This window comes from Sesamum indicum, linkage group LG3 (assembly GCF_026168435.1).
Source record: "Sesamum indicum cultivar Baizhima isolate 11 linkage group LG3, ASM2616843v1, whole genome shotgun sequence".
Taxonomy (NCBI): Eukaryota; Viridiplantae; Streptophyta; class Magnoliopsida; order Lamiales; family Pedaliaceae; genus Sesamum; species Sesamum indicum.
Window position 1 is genome coordinate 15,505,803 of NC_142659.1, and position 23,987 is coordinate 15,529,789.

The 23,987-nt window shown below is 35.8% G+C and overlaps 5 protein-coding genes and 1 long non-coding RNA gene across 7 annotated transcripts; 4 read left to right on the forward strand and 2 right to left on the reverse strand.

Moving 5' to 3' along the window:
* Window positions 1–1,677: 1,677 nt before the first annotated feature.
* LOC105157635 (uncharacterized) lies at window positions 1,678–4,336 on the forward strand. Its single transcript, XM_011074057.3, has 4 exons — window positions 1,678–1,875; window positions 1,972–2,143; window positions 3,347–3,441; window positions 3,532–4,336. Exons 1-4 carry the CDS (start codon window positions 1,831–1,833, stop codon window positions 4,036–4,038), a joined length of 819 nt encoding a protein of 272 aa, XP_011072359.1. The 5' UTR covers window positions 1,678–1,830; the 3' UTR covers window positions 4,039–4,336.
* Window positions 4,337–5,139: 803 nt separating this feature from the next.
* LOC110011740 (uncharacterized) lies at window positions 5,140–5,796 on the reverse strand. Its single transcript, XR_002286811.2, has 2 exons — window positions 5,668–5,796; window positions 5,140–5,561 (listed from the first exon to the last, which is right to left on the reverse strand). It is a non-coding gene; the product is annotated as an uncharacterized LOC110011740 (long non-coding RNA).
* LOC105157637 (proline-rich receptor-like protein kinase PERK1) lies at window positions 5,679–11,738 on the forward strand. 2 transcript variants are annotated; one of them, XM_011074058.3, is made up of 8 exons: window positions 5,679–5,991; window positions 6,820–7,353; window positions 8,190–8,276; window positions 8,653–8,723; window positions 9,807–9,883; window positions 9,984–10,131; window positions 10,823–10,984; window positions 11,141–11,738. In XM_011074058.3, exons 1-8 carry the CDS (start codon window positions 5,679–5,681, stop codon window positions 11,417–11,419), a joined length of 1,671 nt encoding a protein of 556 aa, XP_011072360.1. In that variant the 3' UTR covers window positions 11,420–11,738. The 2 variants fall into 2 exon arrangements, with proteins under 2 accessions (XP_011072360.1, XP_011072361.1); XM_011074059.3 differs by having other exon boundaries at window positions 5,850–5,991; window positions 6,843–7,353.
* Window positions 11,739–12,388: 650 nt separating this feature from the next.
* Window positions 12,389–13,298, forward strand: LOC105157638 (uncharacterized). The gene has a single exon (XM_011074060.3). The coding sequence runs from the start codon at window positions 12,580–12,582 to the stop codon at window positions 13,114–13,116; it is 537 nt and encodes a 178-aa protein (XP_011072362.1). The 5' UTR covers window positions 12,389–12,579; the 3' UTR covers window positions 13,117–13,298.
* Window positions 13,299–14,503: 1,205 nt separating this feature from the next.
* On the forward strand, window positions 14,504–18,248 carry LOC105157640 (sulfite exporter TauE/SafE family protein 3). The gene is made up of 12 exons (XM_011074061.3): window positions 14,504–15,389; window positions 15,488–15,647; window positions 15,750–15,950; window positions 16,024–16,088; window positions 16,383–16,410; window positions 16,494–16,591; window positions 16,662–16,748; window positions 16,837–16,887; window positions 17,266–17,487; window positions 17,615–17,708; window positions 17,823–17,963; window positions 18,059–18,248. The coding sequence occupies exons 1-12, from the start codon at window positions 15,189–15,191 to the stop codon at window positions 18,130–18,132; spliced, it is 1,422 nt and encodes a 473-aa protein (XP_011072363.1). The 5' UTR covers window positions 14,504–15,188; the 3' UTR covers window positions 18,133–18,248.
* A 289-nt stretch (window positions 18,249–18,537) lies between these two features.
* On the reverse strand, window positions 18,538–23,479 carry LOC105157641 (protein disulfide isomerase-like 1-6). The gene is made up of 12 exons (XM_011074062.3): window positions 22,702–23,479; window positions 22,145–22,274; window positions 21,180–21,345; window positions 20,639–20,757; window positions 20,402–20,482; window positions 20,233–20,322; window positions 20,076–20,147; window positions 19,921–19,989; window positions 19,695–19,775; window positions 19,372–19,506; window positions 19,025–19,078; window positions 18,538–18,943 (listed from the first exon to the last, which is right to left on the reverse strand). Exons 1-12 carry the CDS (start codon window positions 23,232–23,234, stop codon window positions 18,848–18,850), a joined length of 1,626 nt encoding a protein of 541 aa, XP_011072364.1. The 5' UTR covers window positions 23,235–23,479; the 3' UTR covers window positions 18,538–18,847.
* Between the last annotated feature and the right edge of the window lie 508 nt (window positions 23,480–23,987).

Consider the following 23,987-nt stretch of genomic DNA (forward strand, 5'->3'; position numbering starts at 1 on the left):
TCTGCCCTTTAGACAAGGAGCTTGCAAAGGACACATGGTTTTGTTCCCACATATGGCGCCAAATTCCCTGCAAGAAATTTCTTACGACTTACTACTACATCATTGGAGTCGTATGTAGGAATGAGACCATGTGCCCTTTTCAAACTCCTGATTTGAGGGTAGATGATGCAAACAAACATCCTACATTAATTGCAGAAGATGAGTTTGATGGCTTATAAGTTCCAAGGCCTCATCTCCATAACGAAGCACAATTTCAAGACAGATATTTGAAATTTTTATAAAATTAGAGTGAACAAAACTTCATACAATAAAATATTTGTAAAATCAATATCGACTATGAAAATAGTAAATAATTGATTGATTCTTAATCCAACTTGAAAGAGAAATGTTGGACCCTATTTAGCATGCCGTGCCAAATAAATCTGAATCTTTTCCACTCCGCAACTTATCAACAGACCCGAATCTAATTCGCTTGGAATCTTATGCTTCATTCACACAACTTGTTTTGGCCCAAACGTTTTGTTGCTATCATACATATTAGACTGATGAAAGAAGTGAAAGGATTTTCTACCTTACCACACGTGTCGCCTGCCCCCTACACTAGTTGTTAGAAACGGACTTACACTTCAAGATGTTGAGGGAAAGATTTAAATATTATTAAAATCAATTTGTTTGTTTCCATTTTGACCAAATCCTATTAATATAATATGAAATTTTGATTTTTTTTAAAGAGTGATTACAATTTTAATATTTGTTTATACAAATTTCGCATTTGCAAAGTAAATTAAAAAACTAAAAAAATATAGACAAACAAATCTATTATAAATTTAAGTTAAAATGTTACAATATTTGAAGCGACAATTGCCCCACGATTATTCCTGCATTCACCTTGAAATACAGTATAAATGCTTCACAGTTCACTGCCGATGAATATGCAGAGCCTTAGCAATTGCAGTATTTCGTTGTCATCGGAAACTTTTTGAACTTGCTTTTTGGTGGATTGTTATATGTGTGTAGTCTTTTATAATGATTTTTTGCATATATTTGAAATAATTTCTGATTGTTATATACAGTAGATTTCTGAAGCCATAAATTAATCATCATAAAAAATATATTGTATTAAAATGTGAAATTTTATAGTTCCCGAATATATTTGATAAAAGTCGTAATATATGTAAAGATGAAATATCATTGATTTTTTAAATATAAGGGTTAATTACACTTAGACTCCTCTAAAAATACTAATTTTTACTTTAAAAAAAATAAAATAAAGGGTAAAATTAGAAATTTATACAATCTCTTTTGTTGATATCAATATTTTTTATTCAAAATCCTAACAAAAGAAGATCAGGTGTAGAAGTGAATTTTTGAAAGGTGTGTAAATATTTAAAAAATTATTTAGAAAAAAATATAATTTCGTATTTTCAGATGGGATACAAGTATAATTAATTTTAAATATAATTGTATTATTTTATCGATATTATTTAGGACATTCATTAAATAACCGGCAAATAGTAATAAATGGGGAAAAATAAAAAAACAAAACAAATTTTGCAGGAAAAGATGGAAAATGAGTCCAGCAAGGGAAAAACAACTCGGCACGTAGTGGATTTAATATTTATGTTGGAGAGGTTGGAAAACTACAAGAAAAACGACGACGTTTCCAGGGGCAGGGATAAACCTAAATTAGACTGGGAAAAAGACAGCCCTCCCTTCACACTGCTTTTTTTTTTTTCTCTGCAATCGCAATGAATAGTACGTAGTTCCTCAGTTATTGATTCCGTCAACGAATTCCTCTTCCATCGAAACGGAGACGGACGAACGCAGAAGATGTCGGTTCTTCTGTCCGATACGTTCTACGAAGATGTCCCAACAGTATGCTCTCTTCGATTCCACGATTCTCTTTTTTGGTCACTTGTACTCGAATTTTTTCGATTTTTTGTGTTTTTGTTTTAATTTCAATTCCAACAGCTGGATGAGGTTAAGCATGAAATATCAAGTATTGTGGGATTGCGGGAGATCAAGAGGCACTTAGAGGCAATTGTGGAGAAAATAATTGTTGCAGAGAAGGATGCCAGTGATGGGCTCAAGGTGCTGCCCCCAAAACCCTTTCACATGGTGTTCGTAGGGAATAATGGAACAGGTATAGCTCTGAATTCACGCCCGTTATGATTTGTTCACTGTGTTATCGCCGTTTTAAGCTTACAGGGGAACGTTTTATATCTAAATGATCGCATGCATTGTTGTGCGTTAATTAATTCGCTTTATGGAGGGCTTATAGTAATTAAGGAGAAAAGTTTGCGACTGAGTTTTCTGGCAATTAAATTAGACAATTAATGATGATTCAGAGGTTATTGCAGTTTATCGGTAATTGCTAGCTGTGGAATTTTGGTATTTGGATAGGGATATGAAGGTTTCCTTTAGTGGATTTTCAAAGACATAGAAGGAAAGAAGAAGAATGAGTTTTTTGGGGAGAGGGGTGGATTTTCAAAAACATAGAAGGAAAGAAGAAGAATTAGTTTTGGGGAAGAGGGGTGGATTCTGAATGGAAATTTTACTATTTCTATAAGCAATACACTTTATTTGTAGATATTGACTGATATCGATTAGGATGCTGATGATTTCTTGTGATTCTCTGAATTCCCTTGCAGTAATTGTTGATCTTATCACGACCCAAGTACATATGCTTTGTTAGAAAATTTAGGGGCCAAAACAATTAAAGAAAATACTTAGAAAAGCAGGAAAAAGTTTGTTCATAAGTTAATATCTTAGTTACAGATGATTTCTTAGAAGTTAAAAGTACACTGGGAATAGCATCCATACTGGAAAGGAATGATGTGGTTTTGATATATTTTAGTAAATCTTCTTAGAAACTAAGAAAGAATCTTTTACCCTTGCTGGCAATTGATTTGCTAGAAAAGCACAAAGAACAAAAAGGGATAAACAGTGTTGCTCTTATTTTCTTATTATGCTATGATGTGGAATTCTGTTAGCATCCATAATGGCTGCAGTTGTCATATAGAAGAGTTCATGAGAAAATTTATCACTGAAAGGATTAGTTGAAAAGGCATAGAAAGAATTGGTATATTCGTAGCAAATGAAAGATAACTTAAAAGTCTTACTCGCAACTGTTTCACTGGAAAAAAGTACATGAATGAAAAAGGTTTTGCTGTTGCTAGGTTAGTAAACTCAAATGTTTGAAGAAAGTATAAAATATTTCAGGATGGTGATTAGAGTAATGTTTCTTATACATTCATTAATTTGTCAAACATTATGTTTGCCTGGAGAACTTTTCATTATTTCGTCTATTATCTATATTTCCTAAAATTTACATGTATGTTGACAGGCAAGTCCACCGTAGCGCGAATTCTTGGTAAACTTTTTTATTTGTCTCGAGCTCTATCTTCTTACGCTGTGACTGAAATGCAAGGAAATAAGAAGGTAAATAACTGTTACATGAAGTATCAGACTCATGTTGACTTTTGATTTAAAAAATTACACTGGATAAGAAAAAATCTTGTTGGTCATCAGATGAAAGATGCAAAAGGAGGTGTACTGCTTGTGAACATAGATGAAGAAGATCCCATTAACTCAAAGCTCGTGGATGAGATCATAGCTGCAATGGATGAGGGAGACATATCAATCATATTTGCTGGAACGTACAAGGCTTTAAATCAATACATGAAGTTCAACAATGAATTGTACAAAAGGTTCTCAGCCCGGTTACAATTTGATGACTTGACTCCTGAAGAGCTTGCAATGATTCTTCAGAAGAAGGCGAGTGACCAAGGGGAGGACGGTTTGATATGTGGCTTTGCGTTGGATTCTTCGTGTAGCACCATTGATATTGCTGACAAGATTGCCGCACTTGCACCTGAAAGTCTACGCAGGCTGTTGAATGCACATCTGCTCGATCAAATGCTGATAGAGGCGAGGAAAGTGGCTGAAAGGTCAGGTGAAAAGACCATCTTTTTGAGGGATTTAGCTGTAGGCATACACAGCGGGGGACAAATCTATAAGAACTTGCTGAATTTGTGATTCTGTGGCAAATGAGGCTATTTTGTTCTCTGGAATATTAACCAAGCCAGAGAAGGGGGGGGGGGGGGGTTAGGAGGTAGATATTCGATATTATTCGACATGTACAGTAGGTAGTTCATTTGTTATTAGTTGTTAACATTTATTGTGTGACTTAGCACTTCTGCTAATGTTAGAGCCATTCAAACTTTACACAAAGTGGCCTATTTTTTAATGGTTTGACTGTCGCAAAAATCTTGTTATTACTAGTGATCATCAATTTAACTTAGAAAAAGATTTGTGGGTTTGATTTGATGCTGCATTTTGCTTGTACAATTGGCTGTAAGTCGTTTCTTTATGTTTATATACATACTTTACGTGTATAAAATATTTTACTGAATATACAGAAAATTTGTATATATATATGTATATAATAAGGACCATCAATTTTATGTATCTATTTACTTAATATAATAATTTTCATTAATCAATATATTGATTTTAATTGGAAATAAATAGATTAGGTAGGAGAGTAATAACCCTTGAGGAATATTAAAGTGTTTTAATTAATAGTATAATTATATTACTCAAAAAAAAATTAATAGTATATGTATATCTATATATATATATATGCATAAAGCGGAAGCGAATCAAGATCAAAAAGTATACTTTTTAATCACCATTTTTGTCATCTTATTTATTAGGATAAATTACACTAAATTAATGAGGTTTACTATAATTATGAATATTTTTGATAATATGAAAATTATCAATATCCTTTTGATATTTGATGAAATTTTGTTATTCTCGAATGAAGCTTGGAATTTGTTAATTTTATTCTTGTTATATTTTTATTTAAATTAACAAATTATAAAAAGATTGGACGGTGTAGATGAAAAAAATTAAAAAAAAGTTATCCACTTTTATAAAAAAATTTCAAAACAATTTATAAATTTAATTTATAGTTTACAAGAATATTTTGATTAATTTATTACAAATAAGAAATGAAAATTTAATAAAGACGAATAAATTAAATTAATTGTTAAAGAGCTATTAAATTAAAAAAATATTAATAATTTTTCAACAACAAAAAAAGAAGTGGAGAATACGAATGAGGGCAGAGACTTGATCACTTGCTCGCGACAAGGACGTAATAGGCTATATATACACGGGTATTACCGTATACCTCGTTGAAATGCCAACTCCAATATATGTATAGTGTACACTGTAAAGTAGTAGTAATAGTAGAGTATTCGTATTTGTATTCGTAATCGTACGTACGTACCATAATTACATCCTCGCGTGTAAAAGGAAGCTTGCAGAAATATCCCATTTTAAAATGGGAATGAGCTGAAATGCTGGGGTCCATGAAACGACGTCACCTCATTCTCCTCGGACCTGTCACTCTGTCCACTCAGCTCTCAGCCGCGAAAAGAGCTTATACGACGCCGTGTGGGTGCACTTTCCATGCTCAAGCACTACTGTTTTGCTCCATGTGTTAAAGCTGCTTCTCGGTACTCCAACTGACTCTCTCTCTCTCTCTCTCTCTGATAAACAATCCAAGAAAAAGCAATTGAAAATCAACGGAAACAGGAAAAGAAAAGAGCAGTATCAAAACGGAATCTGAAACGAAAGGAATCTGAAACGCTGAACTCATTTGCGCAATGTCTTCGCCGTCGCCTGGAGCTGCTCCTGGTCCGATATCACCACCGGCGCCGCCTGGGCCGCCGTCGCCGGCTGTTCTTCTGTTCCCTCCGCCTCTTCCCGAGAATGGAACTCCGCCGGGGGTGGCTATTCCTCCGCCGGGATCAAGCAACAGGACAACATTGCTGGCGCTGGGAGTGGGGATAGGGATAGGTGGGGCGATTGTGCTGGTTTGCGTGGGTATATTTGTCATTTGGTACAAGAGGAGGAAGAGGAAGCTCCTTGGGATGGCCGGGTTTGCTTATGCTCCACCACAGCCACAGGGGCCCAAAGGTTAATAAACTTTGTATATTTAGCATGAAATTTTCCGTTCTCGGTTGAGGAAGGTTCTTTTGCTTTGTTTCTGGATGCTGGGGAACTGATGATTGGTAGCTTGGTATTGTGTCTTTACTGCCCAATAAATTTTTACAAAGTTTTGGGATTTTCTTTTGTATTTTGTCTTTATTGTTTGACTTAATACAGACAAACACTTGAGTGTGTGCACTATTCAGATAGTTTAGGATTAAGTTTCATATTGTTATTTTAAATTCTGGATTTGGATTATGTTCATGGACGGCACGGAATTCCTCAAGTTTGAAATTGTGGTCATGCATCATTATCCTGCCATGACTTGATATTCTGCTGAAACTGTCTTGTATCTTGTTAATTTAATAATATTGGCTTCCCTATTTTATATAGACTAGTCTCATGCTATTAACTCCTGAATCTCCCAGTCTCATGGTTCCTGTCTGCCTGATAGTTTCTTCATTCCTAGTACAATAGACCTTGCAAATGATACTTTGGATGACTTTGTAGTAGAGGTAACTTTTGTTAGCACTCTCTGTTCCTTCTCATGGAAAATAATGTAAGCTAGAGCATAACAATTGCAAAGATGCAACTAAGATCAGTACAATTAGTAAAATTTCTAAAGTTTGCTCTGTGTTGTCATTCTGTCCATGATGGTTCAAATGTATATTACTACAGAGCAGGGCTCAGTCCGTCGTTGAGTGGTTTAAAGAATGACAGGAATATTTATTTGTTCTTTTCTAATTCCCAGCACCACCTCTCTGTTGTTTTTGTTTTTCAATGCAGTCAGTTAATATAACTCCTTTGCGTTTATAGATGACCCTTTTTGTGGTCCACAGCACAACCTGCAACAGCCTGCTCCACCGCCAACTGGTAATGTCTTTGGATTGCCAAAGCCCGCTCCTCCACCCGGCATTTTATCAAATTCTCAATCGTCTTCAATGGATGGATCTACTCCACCAGCACCACCCTTCTTTGGTAGCAGCCTGAACTTGGCAAAGGCTACTCCACAAGCAGCTCCTGACACTAGTTTGGCTTTAACAAAAACAACGTTCACATATGAGGAACTTGCACTTGCAACAGACAATTTCTCTAGCACCAACCTCCTTGGGCAAGGTGGCTTTGGATATGTTCATAAGGGAGTGCTTTCTGATGGAAAAGTGGTTGCAATTAAGCAATTAAAGGTTGGAAGTGGTCAAGGGGAGCGCGAATTTCAGGCAGAGGTCGAGACTATAAGTCGTGTCCATCACAAGCATCTAGTATCACTGGTTGGTCATTGCATGTCAGGGACGCAAAGGTTGTTAGTATACGAATACGTTCCAAATCATACCTTGGATTTTCACTTACATGGTAAGCCCAGATGGAATTTGACTTAATAAATCCGTGGTAGTTCCCAGAAAATTAAGTTTTAGCTACATGAGACGTAAAAATGCATGTCTAGGGTAGTATGGTCTATGAAATTTTCCTTTTTTAAATCCATAACTGTCCAAAAAAAAAATCAATTTGTATAGAAGCCCTAGATTGCAGGACCTGTTGTTTAAAAGGCATCCAGTTTCCAGGAAATTATGGGAAAAAAAAAGTTATAACATTTTGGGATCTCCATTCTAGCAATGGTCAGTATAACCGGAATCCTCTACTAAGGCATAGGTAACAGAAACAGTTTAGTGTGCTATCGACTAATGGAGCCACCTAAAACATAAGCAATCTGATATTATGAGTAGGTGCCATCACCCCTGTGCATTATCCATATTATCCTGCTATTTTTACAGGTAATATGAACTGTTAATTAACCTATATGGCACAACATTGGTCTAATTTAATTTCCTTCCCTTGAGTTGAGGTGTCCAATGTTCAGCTCATAATATCAGATACACATGGAATGGGATACTATTAAAGGTCTTTTAGTTATCCTGGTAATTTGTTACATGGCTACATTGATCACACGACTAAAATGATTTAGTGGTATTGTGCAACTTGGTTTTCCTTTCACGTGTTGCTACAGTATTTTATTAAAAGAGCTTTTTTTTTTCCTTCTCCTCCCCCCTAGCAACATTTTGTTTGTTTTCTCGAATTTAGGTACGAAAAGTGATTATGTAATTATTTGTATTTGTCATTCTCATGTATTGTGCGTTCAAGTTCCATCTCATCCATAAATTTGTGTCTTACCAAAAAGACAAAAACTGCAGGGAAGGGGAGGCCTCCAATAAACTGGGCTACTAGGATGAAAATTGCCCTGGGCTCTGCAAGAGGATTGGCATATTTGCATGAGGACTGTGAGTTTTCTCCTGAGTAATTCTCTTTGTCATGTGCTATGTCCCTACTTAGTTTTTTTAAAGACTAGTTGTTGTGACACGTCGTTCATACTTGCATATAATAAATAATCTTTCACGCTTTAAAATATATTATAAATAAGAATAGACATATAAAGCAGTACATTACATTAATAAAAAGAAAGAAAGAAAATACTTTATTACTTAATGAAAATTTTGAAAAGTTGAATACGTTAGTTATTTTTATTATGAAGGGTATCTTTTACTTTACAAAAGTGGTGTGACGGTCTCGTTAACAGCCGATTGTGAGCGTGGAGTGCCTTTTCTTTTTATATTAGTATAGATTCAATTCATATTGAAATTTTAATGACATATGCAGGTCATCCTAAGATCATACATCGTGATATCAAGTCCGCGAACATTCTTCTTGATGACAATTTTGAGGCAAAGGTGTGCATGCGTCTGTAAAGTTGTCATCAGTCTCCTTTCATTATGCTGTCACCGATCACTCGATTCTGGCAATGATATTGGAGTTGATGGACCTAAGGATGGATGCAATTTAGTATGGTTTTTTTTTTCAGAAACTGGAGAATAAATGGCTGTCTTGAATTAACAAAGACAGCTGAACTATAAACTTATTGGAAATCAGCACTTAACAGTTAAATATGTCTTTTAAAATAGTAAGTCTACACCTGAAAGGGAAGAATTCAATCGCCCGAAGGTAGTGGTACCATAAGAAGTATGCATTGTAGAATGAAGAAAAATCTTATATTGCTTAAATTTTAGAAAAGTGAATACTTAGCAGAGAGACTAGAAGCAGGAGAAGATCAGGGGATATGCAAAATGAAGGAAGAAAATATCTTTAGTCAGATTGATCTTTTTTCCTAAGACTAACTTATTTGACTTGCCGCTTCCTACACCAGAGCAAATTTTTTTGTCCTGCTTTGTCAATGAAGAGGAATGTGTAGTAAAGAAGCTAGCCAACAATTCCACATATTCTGTAGATGAGGAATGGAAGCCTGTGATGCCTTTGCCAAGTTTCAGTTTTGATTTAGCTTCAAATAACTCTGTTGGTCAAAAGTCATTATGTATATGGTTATTTAGGATAAAATTCCATTAAATAGGATAATGTCTTCTGGTGCAACCCTCTAAAATGAACTCAATCTTGTGAAAGCCATAGAACAAGAAGCAACCTTCATTTTCCTTGCTTTTGTTTTTCTAAAATCTGGACTTTGTTGGGAAAACAAAAGGGCATTGCTAAAATTATAACATTCTAAGTTGAAATGTTGGTTCTGTTTGTTTCTATAAAATCAAGAAGGAAATATTAACTTACACTTGAGTGTTATATTCTCCCGTTTCAAGTTGAGTCCATGTTCTGTGAAAAAAGTAGTGTTTGTATAGTGTTAAAATTTAAATCAGCCAAGTGTGCTTCATTTATCTAGTTGTCAACACAACAAACTTTATGCTCATCTGGATCAGAATTATCTTTCTATAGTACCTAATCATTATCTATGCTTGGGTATTTTAAACCAGGTTGCAGATTTCGGGCTTGCAAGGTTCTATTCAGATACTGATACTCATGTCTCTACTCGGGTTATGGGAACATTTGGGTAAGCTACTGGAAATTTGCTTTCTATTTTCCCTCGTTTCTCCAAAATTTTGACTTTCTGGTTTTCAACATGTTTGTTCTTATTGGCTCATCATTTGCAGTTATTTAGCTCCAGAATATGCTCTTACTGGGAAGCTGACGGATAAGTCAGATGTCTTCTCATTTGGTGTTGTGCTTTTGGAGTTGATCACTGGCCGTCGGCCAATTGATAAATCACAAAACTACCTTGATGATAATATTGTTGATTGGGTGAGATAATTTCTTCAATTGTACAATGTTATTTTACAATTGAAAAAGACTATGAGAAACAATGAGTCTTTTCTCTTCCCCTGAAACTTTTTGTGTTAAATTTCTCTGGATTGGGGCAATTATGCAGTAGTTTGTTCAGTAGATATTGGCTTGAGTATGCATATGAAGTGCAATAGACCTAGAGAAGCTAAAAAAAGACTGGATAAGGAGAAACCAAAAGCTAGTGACAAGTTCTGTGAGAAACTGTGATGCTGGTAGGTTATAGGTTAATAATGGAAGTCGGCGAGGGAGATAATACTAGAAATCTGGAAATTGTGAAGTGAATTATGGAAAGATGTGGAGGTGATATTTTGAACATTTCTGGTTTGAATTTGTGAAGTACTTTCAGCGAGATGGGCTTGTTTGCTTGTGTATTCCAAGGCCATCGTTGAAGCCCAATAAGTAACCAAAGCATAATGCTGGTCGTCGTGGCTCTACTGAGGGCCTGAGGCAGCTTGGTTCTAATAATCTAGCATACAATGCCAATGACATTTCCTTTATCCCGAAATAGAGCTTCTCCAATTATTATGCCTCTTCTTTCTTGGTTTCTTGTGCTGCTCTTCATTTTTTTATTTGGGCCTGCTGTTTTTCAGTTGGGGAAAGGCTTCCACTGCTAATTACTCCAGAATTAACTTTTTCTTGATTAATTCAGGCAAGGCCTTTGCTTACACAAGCTTTAGAGAGTGACAACTTTGATAGTGTGGCTGATCCAAGGTTGCAGAAGGATTATGACTCTATTGAGATGCCCCGGATGGTTGCATGTGCTTCTGTCTGTGTGCGTCATTTGGCTCGACGCAGGCCCCGGATGAGTCAGGTACATCTAATTATGTTAGCTAAGAATATCCTACCTAGTTATTTTGGAGCTACTTCAATTCTTCTGCACCAATCCTTGTGGTAAACAGTGCAATATCACAGCATTATTTTAAAGTTAATTATGCCGCGCAAACAATTGAACCTTCTCCCAACACAGATAATCCGTGCTTTGGAAGGAAACTTATCTCTTGATGAGTTGAGCGAGGGCGTACAACCTGGACACAGTGCAATATATGATTCTCATGGGAGCTCAGATTATGATGCCTCTTACGACACGATACAGTACAAAGAGGACCTTATAAAATTCAGGAAGATGGCATTAGAAAGCGTGGAAATAACCACAAGCGAGTGCAGCGGTCCGACTAGTGAATTTGGCCATCAGCCCTCCGGCTCAAGTAGTGAAGGTCTACGAAATACTCAAGAAATACAACAGTGAGAATTGGCGCATTACTCCAGCGCATCAGGAGGGAGACCCCAGTAAAACCTTCCATTTTTTTTTTAAGTGTCAACTTTGGAATATGTTAATTGTTTGTAGATTAGTTGGCTGTCTGGCATATCCTCATTATGCTGCTGTTTATATTCTGCGGTCTGATGGTAGTCTTTATCACATTTGGCTGTGTCAGTATTGATTCTATTCTGGACATGAGCCAAATTTCTAGTTCTCCGGCTTATAGAGATACTTGGATCTGTAAAAATTCATGAAACCACCTTTTGAGAATTTATTCTTGCCTGGGCTTGAGGCAATTTGTGTTAAACTGTGTCCCAATACTCATGTAATGGAAATTTTTTGCTCAAATCAGGTTATGACGCCTCTCAGTCAATTGCTGAATTCTGATTCAATTTTGTTTCCAAGAATTCTCTAAAGAAAACGTTACACTTTGTAAGAATTTCTTTAGGTTGCATTTGAATTTAATAGATTCCAAATCTCCAATAAGAAATCCTTTTGAATTGTTTGGGTGATTTTATATTAAAAAGAATTTTATAAATTTTCTACTATTATTTTGAATTATAATTTGCAAAAAGATTGATATATTTTAAACTTTTTCAAAATAAAGTTTGAAATTATTTTCTTAAATCATTCGTTTAAATTCAAACCATTCATTCTGAATATAGCCTTAATCTATTAAATTTTGGATAAATTATAGTTGGTCTTTTGCAGTTAGCAATAGTTAGAAATATGCTTTTTATTATTAAAAAAATTACAAATATTCTAACAAAGATTTTCTCCAACGTGATGCCACAAAGGAAGTATCTATAGAATATTTATAGTTTTAGGAAGGTATTTATAATTTTTTAAATAATAAAAGATATAATGGGAAAGAAGTGCAATTTGCTTCTAATTGTGGGCTAAAATAGCTATTTATAAATTCCTTTAAGCTAGCCGTTGGAAGGAATCGGCTTCTTTCTCCAACCGACTTCTCGAAAAGGTTCATTACATATACGCCCTTTCCATATTGTTCCAACTCTTCGTTTCTTTATAATGTGATGTAGGGTGAAAAACGGAATTAAATAGTTTCAGTTCTCTCTCTCTCCCTCTCTCACACACTCCGCTACATCATTATCAGTTCTAGGGTTCTGAAAGGTAATCATAACACAATGGAAGGGGCGAGATCAGCAGAATCGTTGCTCGACAAAATCAAGCCGCCGCGGCTCGAGGATGCCGGCCTTGAAGACTGCGCCCTGCCGCCGGAGTCCATTAAAGAGGCGTTTCTGAAAGCCGCATCCGCCGTTAGATCACTCGTCTCTGCATCCGACGACGAAGATCAATCCGGAGGCCGCTGCGTGGACGATCCATGGGAAGATTCCTCCGATGTTCTCGTAGGAATAACCGAAGGCGTCACTGCTCCGACCGGGGGCTGCGCCACCGAGAAAGGCAGCGGATTAACGGAGGTCCCAGGCGACGAGGTGTCCGTCATCGGTGGCGATGCGGAGTGCAAATCGGATGCGTTGGTCGGAACCGGCTTGCCGGAGTGTAGTGGAGACGCTTGCGTCGATGGATTGCAGGGGCTGGAAATTGGCGAAAAGAGTAAGGGTAGTTTGGGAAAAAAAATCGAGAGTGAGAAGGATGACGTGGCAGACGATGAAGACGAGGGGGACAAAGATAAAACAAGATTAGCGGAAGCCTATGCTTGAAGATAATGCAATTAACGTAATAGATAAGTCTAATTATATCTCAAAAATCGTGTGTATTCATGATTATTGTACTAGGGAAATCTTGTACCTGTATTAGCAAAAAACAAATAGCTAGATTTTTCTTGTACTCTTGCTTATGTGATTTATCTTTTTAAGTAAATTTAAATTCGTGCATTTTGTTATTGGCAAGAATACCCATTATATGATATATTCTGTGATCATATCAGATTTGAATAAAAAAGATTTTGGTGGTCTGATTCTGAACGTAAGCTTCACAAAAACGTGTCTAATGTAATTGGTTCGAATTTTTTGTACAACTTGTACTAAAATATACCCTACTAGATTATGATTGTGGTGCATAATTTTTTATGACTATGAATTACTCGTATATACTGTCAAATGGGTAATCCAATCTTTTGGATGTTTGCAATAGATGACAACGAGTGATGACACGAAGAGTTAGCTTATTTTCTTGAATTTCAGATTTAAAATTGGATGTTGATTGGGACACTTCTTTTTCTTGAATTTGCACATTTAGATTGCATGTTGATGGGTATCTTTAGTAATTTTATTGCAAGAGGGCAACTGGTTCAAAACTTTAGAGCAATCATGGCTTAAATTGATTATGAAGGTTTTTCCCACAGTTCATGTGGGCCCGTGACTTATATTTAGAGTTGGCCCGTAGCTTGCTCAACTTGGGAAAACTATCGACTATGATTGAGTTTGTTTAAATCTAAATTTAATCAGACAATAAGTAGTTGGATGGGAGTTGATTAGATATAAATTAATTATAATTAAGAGAGATGATTAATTAATGAATTCTATATCAAATGTATTATCCTAATTATATGATTATTGATTAGTTTTGTTGAATCAAATATGATCAAAATGTAATTTTTTTGAAAACTTAACATCTAGAAGAGTGTCAAACTTCGATAAGAGGAAAATTCACCATCTTTGAGTAGAAGTTTTGGTTATCTTCTTGGCTTAGAATTCTTGAAAATGGGTGTACATATCACTGACACTCTTTAATTTTTATAAAATAAGGCACACTCCTAATAGGATAATAGTGTAACTTGTACCTCAACCTTTATGATTCTTTTAGCATATATAGAAAAAACTTGAAAAATATGAAATCTAAAAGAAATACTCGATTTTGGTTAAAATAACTATTTGGGAATACTTTCCAAGTGCCTGAAGATTTGATGTACTCCTTTGTTTCTTTCTACATTTTAATACAATTACTTTGCCCCAACAACAATACAAAATAAAAAAGATGAAACACATTTGCTTTGCTTTTTCAGAAAGTTTCGGACATTTTTGAGAAATATTAAACATCGAAAAACAAATACTCAAATACTTATGTTATTTTACCAATTACTCAACCAAAATGGAGGAACAACCAATTCCTCCTCAAAGCAAACAAATCCAAACTTTGGCCTTCTTTTGCATGCGATTGTATTTTCTATTATAAATTCCGTTATATTTTTTATTTTATTTAGTATATATGGTGTGTATAATAAAATAAAAGATGTAGTAGAATTTGTACGGAAAATTCAATCTGATTTTGGTGTAATTTTGAATACTTTATCTACTAATAAGGTGGGCCTAATTACTACATGCAAAGTTGTGGAGTTTAGCGAAAGTGGTTGGCCACTCTACCTCATAATACCTTTTGTTCATACTGTTTTTATTACATCAAATACTCCCCTAAATTGCTATGATATTCTTTCTTTTTATCATTGTTATCTGTTTGATATCAATTCTTGGACTAGCCTTTCTTGTTGTATTTGCTCTTCATTTACTGCCCGTAAATGTGCCCCACCTACTGCTCCAAGACAAACACCCACACACGGACTCGAGCACAGATTCTTGCTTTTTCATGGTGTATGGATCATAGATTACATCGAAGAGTTAAGGATAGGAGAGGGTTCCATTTGCATTGAGCTTTTTGGGCTTCTGGGAATCGCTCAGCTTGGGTCAACGGAGAGTTTTTCTGCTGATTTATAGTATTATTGGTTCTTGATCTTAGGTTGTTTGGTTTCTAGGAATTGGGGTTTTTGCACAAATTCATGGCTGAGATTGGGAAGGTTTTGGTTTTGTCTGGTTTGCTTGTTTTAGCTTGTGCTGTTGTTGCAGCTCAGGAGGGTTTGGAGCAGGACATTTCAAGAAGAGATGGGGTTAGTGAAAATTTGGAATCAGGGTACTTTACTACGAGAATCATCAGTTTCTTGCAGCAGAGTAGGGACAGAGTTTTTCGACATGTCTGGCCTGTGAGTTGGTTCATTACTTATAAACCTTGTTACAGTTCAGTTGTTGGTAATAGCAAATTTTGTTACTGTAATGAAGTTTTATCCCTGAAAATTTGCAGGATATGGAGTTCGGGTGGAGAATTGGTCTTGGTACAGTAATTGGATTCTTTGGAGCTGCTCTTGGTAGCGTAGGAGGTGTTGGTGGAGGCGGCATTTTTGTCCCGATGCTCACTTTAATTATCGGGTTCGACCCGAAAACATCAACTGCAGTGTCCAAATGTTAGATTTCATGCTCTGTTTCGACTCAAAATGTTGATACATTTCTGTTTAAGTCCTTTTGGACGGAATTCCCAAGTTTGAACCTTTTGTGTTTATGTTCAGGTATGATAACTGGTGCAGCAGTTGCTACTGTTTATTATAACCTCAAGCTCCGGCACCCTTCACTTGACCTTCCGATCATTGATTATGATCTAGCCCTTCTTTTCCAACCAATGCTAGTGCTTGGGATCAGCATTGGAGTTATTTTCAATGTGATTTTTGCAGAGTGGATGGTTACTGTCTTGCTGATCATTCTTTTCATAGGTCACCAATGTTTGCCTAAGTTTTGCAGTTTTTGCTTCAGAAGGTAAATACTTATAGATTTGTGTTGTTGCAGGTACATCGATGAAAGCGTTCTTCAAGGGTGTTGAAACATGGAAGAAAGAAACCATAATTATGAAGGTTGTCTGAAATTTGACATAATTAAGCCAACACTTATGATTATTGCTAAAATGCGTTCGAGTTTTAAAAAATTACATTACCTCCCTTGTTTTCGTGCTTTATACTGCTAGATATTCCTCCAGAGTACAACATGAGAAGAGGGGTTTTTGTACAGTAAAATATAATTCTTTTCATAATTGAGAGGTTTTTTCATACTCTTCGTTGAAATTTTATTTGTTTCAATGTCATTTTGCACGGTCCTGCAACATTAAAAGTCTTTGACCTGATCTTCTTGCTCTCTTCCTTCTGAATCAGGAGGCTGCTAGACGATCGTTATCTGATTGTAAGTAGGTTTGTCATAATATCCATGTTTGCAGAAATTTCTAAAAATCCTTGTTCAAAGGTTATTGGTTTCATTGATTTAAGCATCGGATAATGGAAGCGAAGAATTCCCTTACAAACTTCTGCCCGATGGCCCAATTAGTGAAACAAGAATGCGTCTCAATGAAAATAAAGCACCTGAGGTAATGATATGACAACTTCAACATTCTAAGAAATAGGTAGTTTCTGATGTTGAATGAACAAGACTCGCAGGTCTCATTCATTGACAATGTCTACTGGAAGAAGCTCAGCATCCTAGTTGTTGTCTGGCTCATCATCCTCTTACTACACGTCGGCAAGGTTTATCTTCAAAATACTCTGTTAAAACTTTTTGTTTTTCAGATTTCTCGATTCTTTTTCTGGTTAGGACATTTGCCGTCTTTTCCAGGACTATACAGCCACTTGTTCTGCAGCATATTGGACTGTAACCTTATTGCAGGTAACTGCGGCAAATCCAAGTTATTACATGTTTCTAGTCTATACATGTTGAAGAAATCTATTAAAAAAATTATCTTCTCTCAACATAATTATAATTGTTCAATCTACCATTCCCTTTGATCCAAATGTTCCATATCACTTGACACTCTGCGACGATTAAATATACTACTAATAGGCACATCGAGTTTAAGAAATTACACTACAATCCTGTTTGTCATATTTTGTATTACAAATTCTTCCTGAAAACAGGACGGTCAGCATGAATATGTAATGTAATACATTATATATGACTGCATGGGTTTCAGTTTATTTTTTCCAAAGTTACACTTATTTGTTCGTAATCTATTTGGTGACGGTTCTATTTTCTCCTTGTTCGTAGATACCCGTTGCCGTTGGAGCCTCCGGGTACCAGGCAGTCTGCCTGTACAAGGGTTGGAGGGTGGTAGAATCCAAAGGAGGAGCAGGGATTAACTGGAGAGTGCATCAGTTGATTCTTTGCTGTTGCTGCGGAATTTTGGCTGGTATAGTAGGCGGGCTGCTAGGCCTCGGAGGAGGATTCATTATAGGTCCATTGTTACTAGAGCTGGGAATTCCACCCCAGGTACAATTTCTTCTTTCTGTTTGATCAACTTACGTTGTAATGTCGACACAGCAATATTTCCCGTGATCAAGTAAATTATGTAAAATTGTCAGACCAAAACACTTGGTTTTGAGTACTTTTAATGCAGGTCTCAAGTGCTACAGCAACATTAATCATGACATTTTCCTCGTCCATGTCTGTAATACAATATTACCTTTTGAGGCGTTTCCCCCCATCTTATGGTACGTCGTCCAACTTTTTCTTTCCATGGACAGAATTATTACATCAAAATTTCAAAGAACGTCTGTTTAATTGTCCCTTTTGTTTCTTGGCGTTTGCTAAAATCTTTGTTGCAGCCCTTTATTTCGTTCTAGTAGCTACTGTTGCTGCCTTAGTAGGGCAGCATGTGGTGCGAAAGATGGTTAGCATACTGAGGAGGGCGTCATTTATCATCTTTATATTGGCTTTCACGATATTCGTGAGCGCGATCTCACTAGGTAAGTAAATTTTGTCCAACAGTTTGCTTGTCTTCTTGTGCTTCTTGGCAAAATCCAAGAATTGAGGATAAGAAATTATGATCTCCTTTTGACAGGTTGGGTTGGCATATCAAACATCATCGGAGAAGAAAACATATGGTTTTATAACATATGTGAATATGAAGCCTAGCTTAGGAGCATTTTGTGTATAGACTTCTGTTTTCGGGGAAACCATATCCTATCCGATGTTGTAAGACTATTAAGTTTTGTGAAAGCTCTTGATGTGAAATTGGTCTTGATGGTTCATCCTCAGCTATTGCATGCTATTTTTTGCTTCAAATTTGGATATTTTAGGAAAAAGAAATCCGAATTTAGATGAATCTGGATCCCATTTTGATCATGAAAAATTTCATATCAAAGAGGTGATTATACACATTCTGCATTTGTAACTGTTCGAACCAACGCTCATTACATCCTCGTGAATTTGTGAATATAATCTTTGATCTAACGAGGAATATTTATAATTATACCAAACATCAAATATTTTGCGCCAAAAGATGACTGTCTCCAAATGTTGCCAACTGAAAGAACATCATACTCAATAACAATAAATATAGTCGATATAACGTTTCTTCCAAAATTTATCAACTTTACACAATCACAATCGTCCATGTATAGGATCTGCTGTTACAAGATAGTAAAAAGAAAACAATTTTCTCTACCCATACACACCACATACATTAAATTTTACGGGCGTTTAGGTTATCTCCTTGCAGTATAAGTTCATGAAAGTGACGTCTACATGAGTTGTATCTACGTTTCTGGTAAACTTTCCTGTGATCATGGTACTTTTCCTCTTATAATTCTTGCAGCAAAATGAACTTCAACGGTATGTTAAGAAACGACTACAGCTCATCTTTGGCCAAGGTGTCTTGACTTTTCAAATTTTTGTTGATTAGTGCTGCAATGTCCTTCAAGCCGGATTTTGTAGGGAGCTTGATCTGCAGATGGACGTATAAGAAAAACAGGGCTAAAAGAGGAGAAATTGTGATAACTCAATCACAATTGCATCAAGTGATTACCGGATTTGACTTGTCGTTTGCAGGGTAAAAGAGTAACATCGGGTAGTCCTCGACCTGCAATGACACCTGAACATCTCAGCAGACTGTTTAGACGATGACATTGTGCAAACATCCGTATTTGAGCCCGAAAGTAATAATGGTGTGATAACAGGGAAATAGATGGCAGTAAAAGAAGCCAATGAATGGCCAATTATGAAATCTTTATAGCGGTTTATGAAGAAAAGAAGCTTCCAATATGTAAATAAATGAAATTTTCGATCCTGAATTATTCGTTATGTTATGAAAAGAATTAATATAAAGAGGATGATGTGGTGTAAATTGAGAGTTACAGATAACTAGACTGTTACCTGCAATTTTGGATGTTCGTTTGTAGAAGCATCTATCCTTGCAAAAACAAGGTTATCGAGCCCCTTGAAATGCTTGGCCAGTTTCTCGACCTGCTTGCTCGTTGTTTCACATGTTATGCACCATGGTGTATGGACCTAAAGAATAGCAATGCCAAGATTTCATCTGGCTAACAACTATGAAATTTCTGACATCGTTTTGTAACGTAAAATCACACAGCTCAAGTAGAAAAATCTTTCTCACTTTTCTTGGATTAAATGCTGCTCCAGCTCAAGAAGCTCAGAACATGACAGATAAAGTTTTGAGAGCGTAAAGTTGAACAAACCTCTAAAACAATGTTTGCAGGAATTCTAAGGACCACATCGTCAAATGTCTTTCCCACAACTGTCAGAACACTGGCGTTTTTCTGCAATTACAGAATTCGAACAGTGTCTCTAAGATTATCACCTCTTTAAACTGGAATAAACATCATCGTAAATTGCTTTGGAATTAACTGCAAGTGTAGAAAGAATGCAAAAGTTCCGATCAAGTCATTTACACGAGAAACTCACATTCTCAGGAATCGGTTGTGATTTGTAGTATGGAGACAGTGTCCCTTGCAGAAGCCCCATACAGAAATCCTGCAATGTGAATATACAAATATACAATGACTGGACCAGAGAAACATGTAGTTCAAAATTAAGACCAAATATATCCAAATTCTTACCTCAATGTTTCTTGATGTGGGATTCGACTCCAACAGATACTTGGAATTGCTATTGTAGTCAAAAGCAATAACCTATAGACAAACACAAATGGTAAACAAAGCTAGAAGTTCAAATGAGAAACGGTACTCAAGATGCATGACTTATTACAAGTCTTACGCTAGTTTCCTCCGACTCTTCTAGGCCAAATAAAGTCAGGAAGGGCTTTGCGAGGTTGTCCTCTTCAATATCCACAGCTACAAACAATATCTGTAATCACAGGAAGATGTTAAGAGACATATAATGGCAGAATGAGAAATTCAGAGTAGCAGTATGCAGTTTGATCAACCTCTGACTTGAACTTCTTGGCAATTTCTTGTAAAGGCTCAAGAAGCTTCTTCAAGTCGTTAGCCTCAGCATAGACATACACCTAGTTGACATCAAAGGGAGACTAAAAATGTATCCTTTATTACAACCTAGATAATCACATTTACTCTATTTAAGAGATATGAGCAAATAAACAGAAAGAAAAATAAAAATAGGATAAAGGCAGAATTAATAACTTTTAACTTATGCAAATAGGAACCTGCAGTTTCTTTTGGCTGGCATATACTTTAGGAGAGTTGAGCTCAGTCATTACAGTAACTAATGGGAACTTGTTATTCTCCAAAAATTCCAAGATTCTGTCTGAAGTCAAGTTTTCATCTGCAAGCCACAAGTTGATTCTTAAGACAAAATACATATGGCTGAATAATGAGAAATTGATGAGCACTGATCAAGTTTGTGATCTGGATAGATAAATAACCACCATTGCTCCATCATGATCTTTTTACCTTATAACATAAATGAAAACAAAAACTGTTTTCATGGTCTTCATTCTGTTAAAAATAGTTTCTTTGGTGTGAAAGTAAAGAAGTATTAACTAGTCTGAGAATCACTAAAGATTCTGATCACAATGATTAGGACATTTACTCATAGTTACATAGAAATTTTGTTTCTGCAGTGTTGCTTTTTTTTTCTGGAACTACACAATAGAAGTGCAGATTTGGTTGTATTGTAGAACAAGCTACAGAAGATGATTATCGTCCCTAGACTAGATAGACTGGACTAAAATATTATGAACTTACCTAATGAAGTGTGATGCTCTGGTTCGCTTTTGACAAGACCAAAAAAAGGTCTTGTCGGCTTGACAACAGGGTATAAGACTTTGGCTACCTCGCTGCTGCTAGTTTCCACAAATTGAATTTCATTGTCAGCTGCAGCAGCTTTTATGAATTCTCCATAATCAGGTCCCTGACAAAGATTTTACTTATGATTTAATTTGTCTGCAGTAAAGTTAGATCAACACATCACATTTATCTAATACTTGTGCAAACAGTAAGAACCGTCAAGAAATCAAACGGAATGTCATAAAAGATAAACAAAAATGCTAAGAAATGAGGGATATTAAACAGTATGACATGGAAAGATTGTCTCTCTTCTTCAAAATGTCAAATACAGATTTTGGCCTACAGATATCAATTACCAATGTTGATGAATGTAAGTAAATCAGGGTTGTAGGATTCTGCATGAGAACCGCAGCTATATCAGTAAGCTTCCATCATAAACTAGAGAAACATGCAAATTTGGAGCAAGCCCCAGATGGTTTCTTGTCATATTACTTCATCACAAAACCTATACTATTCTGAAATCTTAAAGATGTAAGCCCGTGAAAAATGATCGAAAGAACTGTTTCCTTTGCCGAACTTTATTATGAGAAATATGTCAACATAGTACAAATTTGAAGACAGGAAAACCTCAGAAATTTCATAACTGAAAATCATCTCTATGAATTTAGAATCACTGAATTTCCACATGTTGAAATTCCATCTAATTCCTTGTTTTAAGGTCTCTAGAGATGTATTAGTACATGTTTGACTATGATGAAATGTCTTTTATCTTCATCTCTCAAAGACCTGCCATACTTCAGAAGCAAAAAGAAGGGAAAAACAGCAAAAGAGTAAACTCAGCGTCAGTGCAATGGTATCCAGGACACAGGCACACAATTTTACACTGACATCTTCAGCCAGAAAATTAACATTTCCGCACATACCTCAAAGTTATCAAACAGCCCGATTGCATACATAGCGTGCTGCTTCAGGAATTCCTCTGCCTCAGCTACCGAGTTTATCCTAATAACAGGTGACCCTGTTTTCTTCCTTGCCCATATCACCATTTCTTCCCTTTTCATAAAATATGACCACGAGAGAGCTCCGAATCAGGCCACATTCATAAACAATGCATTACTACATTGATGACAAACTGTACCAGCACGGCACGCACAAGTCATCAATCCTCCATAGGTAACAATTGACTGCAGAACCCACGATCAATAATTCCGCATACACGCTCTTATATGTAGTACGCAATCAATCCAAAAAGAATGTTCTTTTCAATGAAGAATCTTTGGCGTGGTCATGATTTCTCATATTTCAAGGGAAAATTACAAAAGATCATGCATCTCATTCAAACAAGTAATGTAAATTGTTTCAAAGTTTGTTAAATTTCTAAACAATTCTCAAATTCATTATCTTTCCGTCCACATTCAGTAAATCTTAAGCTCTAGAAACCAAACAAAAATCATAAATGAAGTAAGAAAGAAATGCTTACGATGAAAATCCACCAGTGTAAGGCTGAGAACTGCCATTGACAAACAACAAAAGAGTGGGGTACCCTTTAATCCCAAGACTTGAAGCAGCCTTTGGATACCTCTCAGCATCAAGCTTAGCCATCACAATCCCACTCCCCAAGCCTTTCAACACATTTGCAGCCTCAGCAAATCTTGGCATCAGCTCAGCACTTCTGCCACACCATGGGGCATAACCCAAAACCAAAACATACTCATTCCCCTCAATTACCCTCTTTGTATTATCATTGTTGAGTTCAAGAACTATTCTCTGGGCCTTGCTCAAAACCTCTGCTTCAGATTTCTTTCCAAAATCTTTGCTTTCATAGTGGGTTGTGGGCTGTGAATTTTCTCCGCTGTCTTGCAAATCATCTATCGCTATTAGTTCGTTAATGTCTTCCAAATCATCAGCATCTTCATTATCTGATAATACTGATGCAAAATTGAAGGAAGAGAGCAACAGGAAGAGAATTAAGGGAAAAAGCAGGGATCTTGAAGTGAATTTGGATCCATACATAGTGACTGCAGGCAAAGAATTCAGATTCTTGAAGATTTCGGAGTAACGATTGGAACTTTATGTGAGATCTGTAGTTTGATTGATGAATGTGAATCGCTGCGGAGTGAAATAAATGCTGCAACGTGCAAAAGTACAAAGGGTTTAAGAATGAAAACACAAGATTTTAACACTGGTACTGCCGCTAATCACGGAGCTGCCAAGTTAGTCTAACATTGCGTGAAAATATTGATCCTTCTCTTTTTTAATTACCCATTAATCGTTATTTGTCTGTAATTATGTTTTGCTTTAGTATTTAGTTTCGGACATCTGAGTCTTGATGTAATAAAAAGCTTTCCGGATTACCAATCTGAAGAAATAATATTACAGTCTTTCTATTACAAAAGAAATAATAGTTTGCAGTTGATTTTTGACCTTCTTACGCTCTAATTTTTTTGACCTGCAAATTGTCAAAATCTTGAACACAACCAATTTTAATTATCTTCTAAATTCATATCAAGGGAAAAAAAATATATTGAGTCCTTCCTTGAAAAATTCTAATTACAGGATATAGTTAGTCGAATTTGAATTAATTATATGATAAATTTAATATATTTAATCTATAATTAATTTATAATTAAGAAAAAATAAATCACATGACAAATATATTTTACTTGCTGAATGATTTGATTTGACTAAAATCGATTTAAGTATGATTTTACCTCCTTCCAAAAGATTTCAACTTAGATCAAATTTAGTTGAATTTAAAGTAATTAT

Coding starts and splice junctions, on each gene's coding strand:
- LOC105157635 (XM_011074057.3), top strand. CDS start 1,831: ATGTCGGTTCTTCTGTCCGATACGTTCTACGAAGATGTCCCAACA. Junction 1,876..1,971: donor TCTACGAAGATGTCCCAACA/GTATGCTCTCTT, acceptor CAATTCCAACAG/CTGGATGAGGTTAAGCATGA. Junction 3,442..3,531: donor AAATGCAAGGAAATAAGAAG/GTAAATAACTGT, acceptor GTTGGTCATCAG/ATGAAAGATGCAAAAGGAGG.
- LOC105157638 (XM_011074060.3), top strand. CDS start 12,580: ATGGAAGGGGCGAGATCAGCAGAATCGTTGCTCGACAAAATCAAGCCG.
- LOC105157640 (XM_011074061.3), top strand. CDS start 15,189: ATGGCTGAGATTGGGAAGGTTTTGGTTTTGTCTGGTTTGCTTGTTTTA. Junction 16,089..16,382: donor AAGAAACCATAATTATGAAG/GTTGTCTGAAAT, acceptor CTTCTGAATCAG/GAGGCTGCTAGACGATCGTT. Junction 16,749..16,836: donor TCTTACTACACGTCGGCAAG/GTTTATCTTCAA, acceptor CGTCTTTTCCAG/GACTATACAGCCACTTGTTC.
- LOC105157641 (XM_011074062.3), bottom strand. CDS start 23,234: ATGTATGGATCCAAATTCACTTCAAGATCCCTGCTTTTTCCCTTAATT. Junction 20,323..20,401: donor CCAAGAAGTTCAAGTCAGAG/GTTGATCAAACT, acceptor CTGTGATTACAG/ATATTGTTTGTAGCTGTGGA. Junction 19,507..19,694: donor CTGCAAACATTGTTTTAGAG/GTTTGTTCAACT, acceptor GCTATTCTTTAG/GTCCATACACCATGGTGCAT.
- LOC105157637 (XM_011074058.3), top strand. CDS start 5,679: ATGTCTTCGCCGTCGCCTGGAGCTGCTCCTGGTCCGATATCACCACCG. Junction 8,724..9,806: donor ATGACAATTTTGAGGCAAAG/GTGTGCATGCGT, acceptor ATTTTAAACCAG/GTTGCAGATTTCGGGCTTGC. Junction 9,884..9,983: donor CGGGTTATGGGAACATTTGG/GTAAGCTACTGG, acceptor CATCATTTGCAG/TTATTTAGCTCCAGAATATG.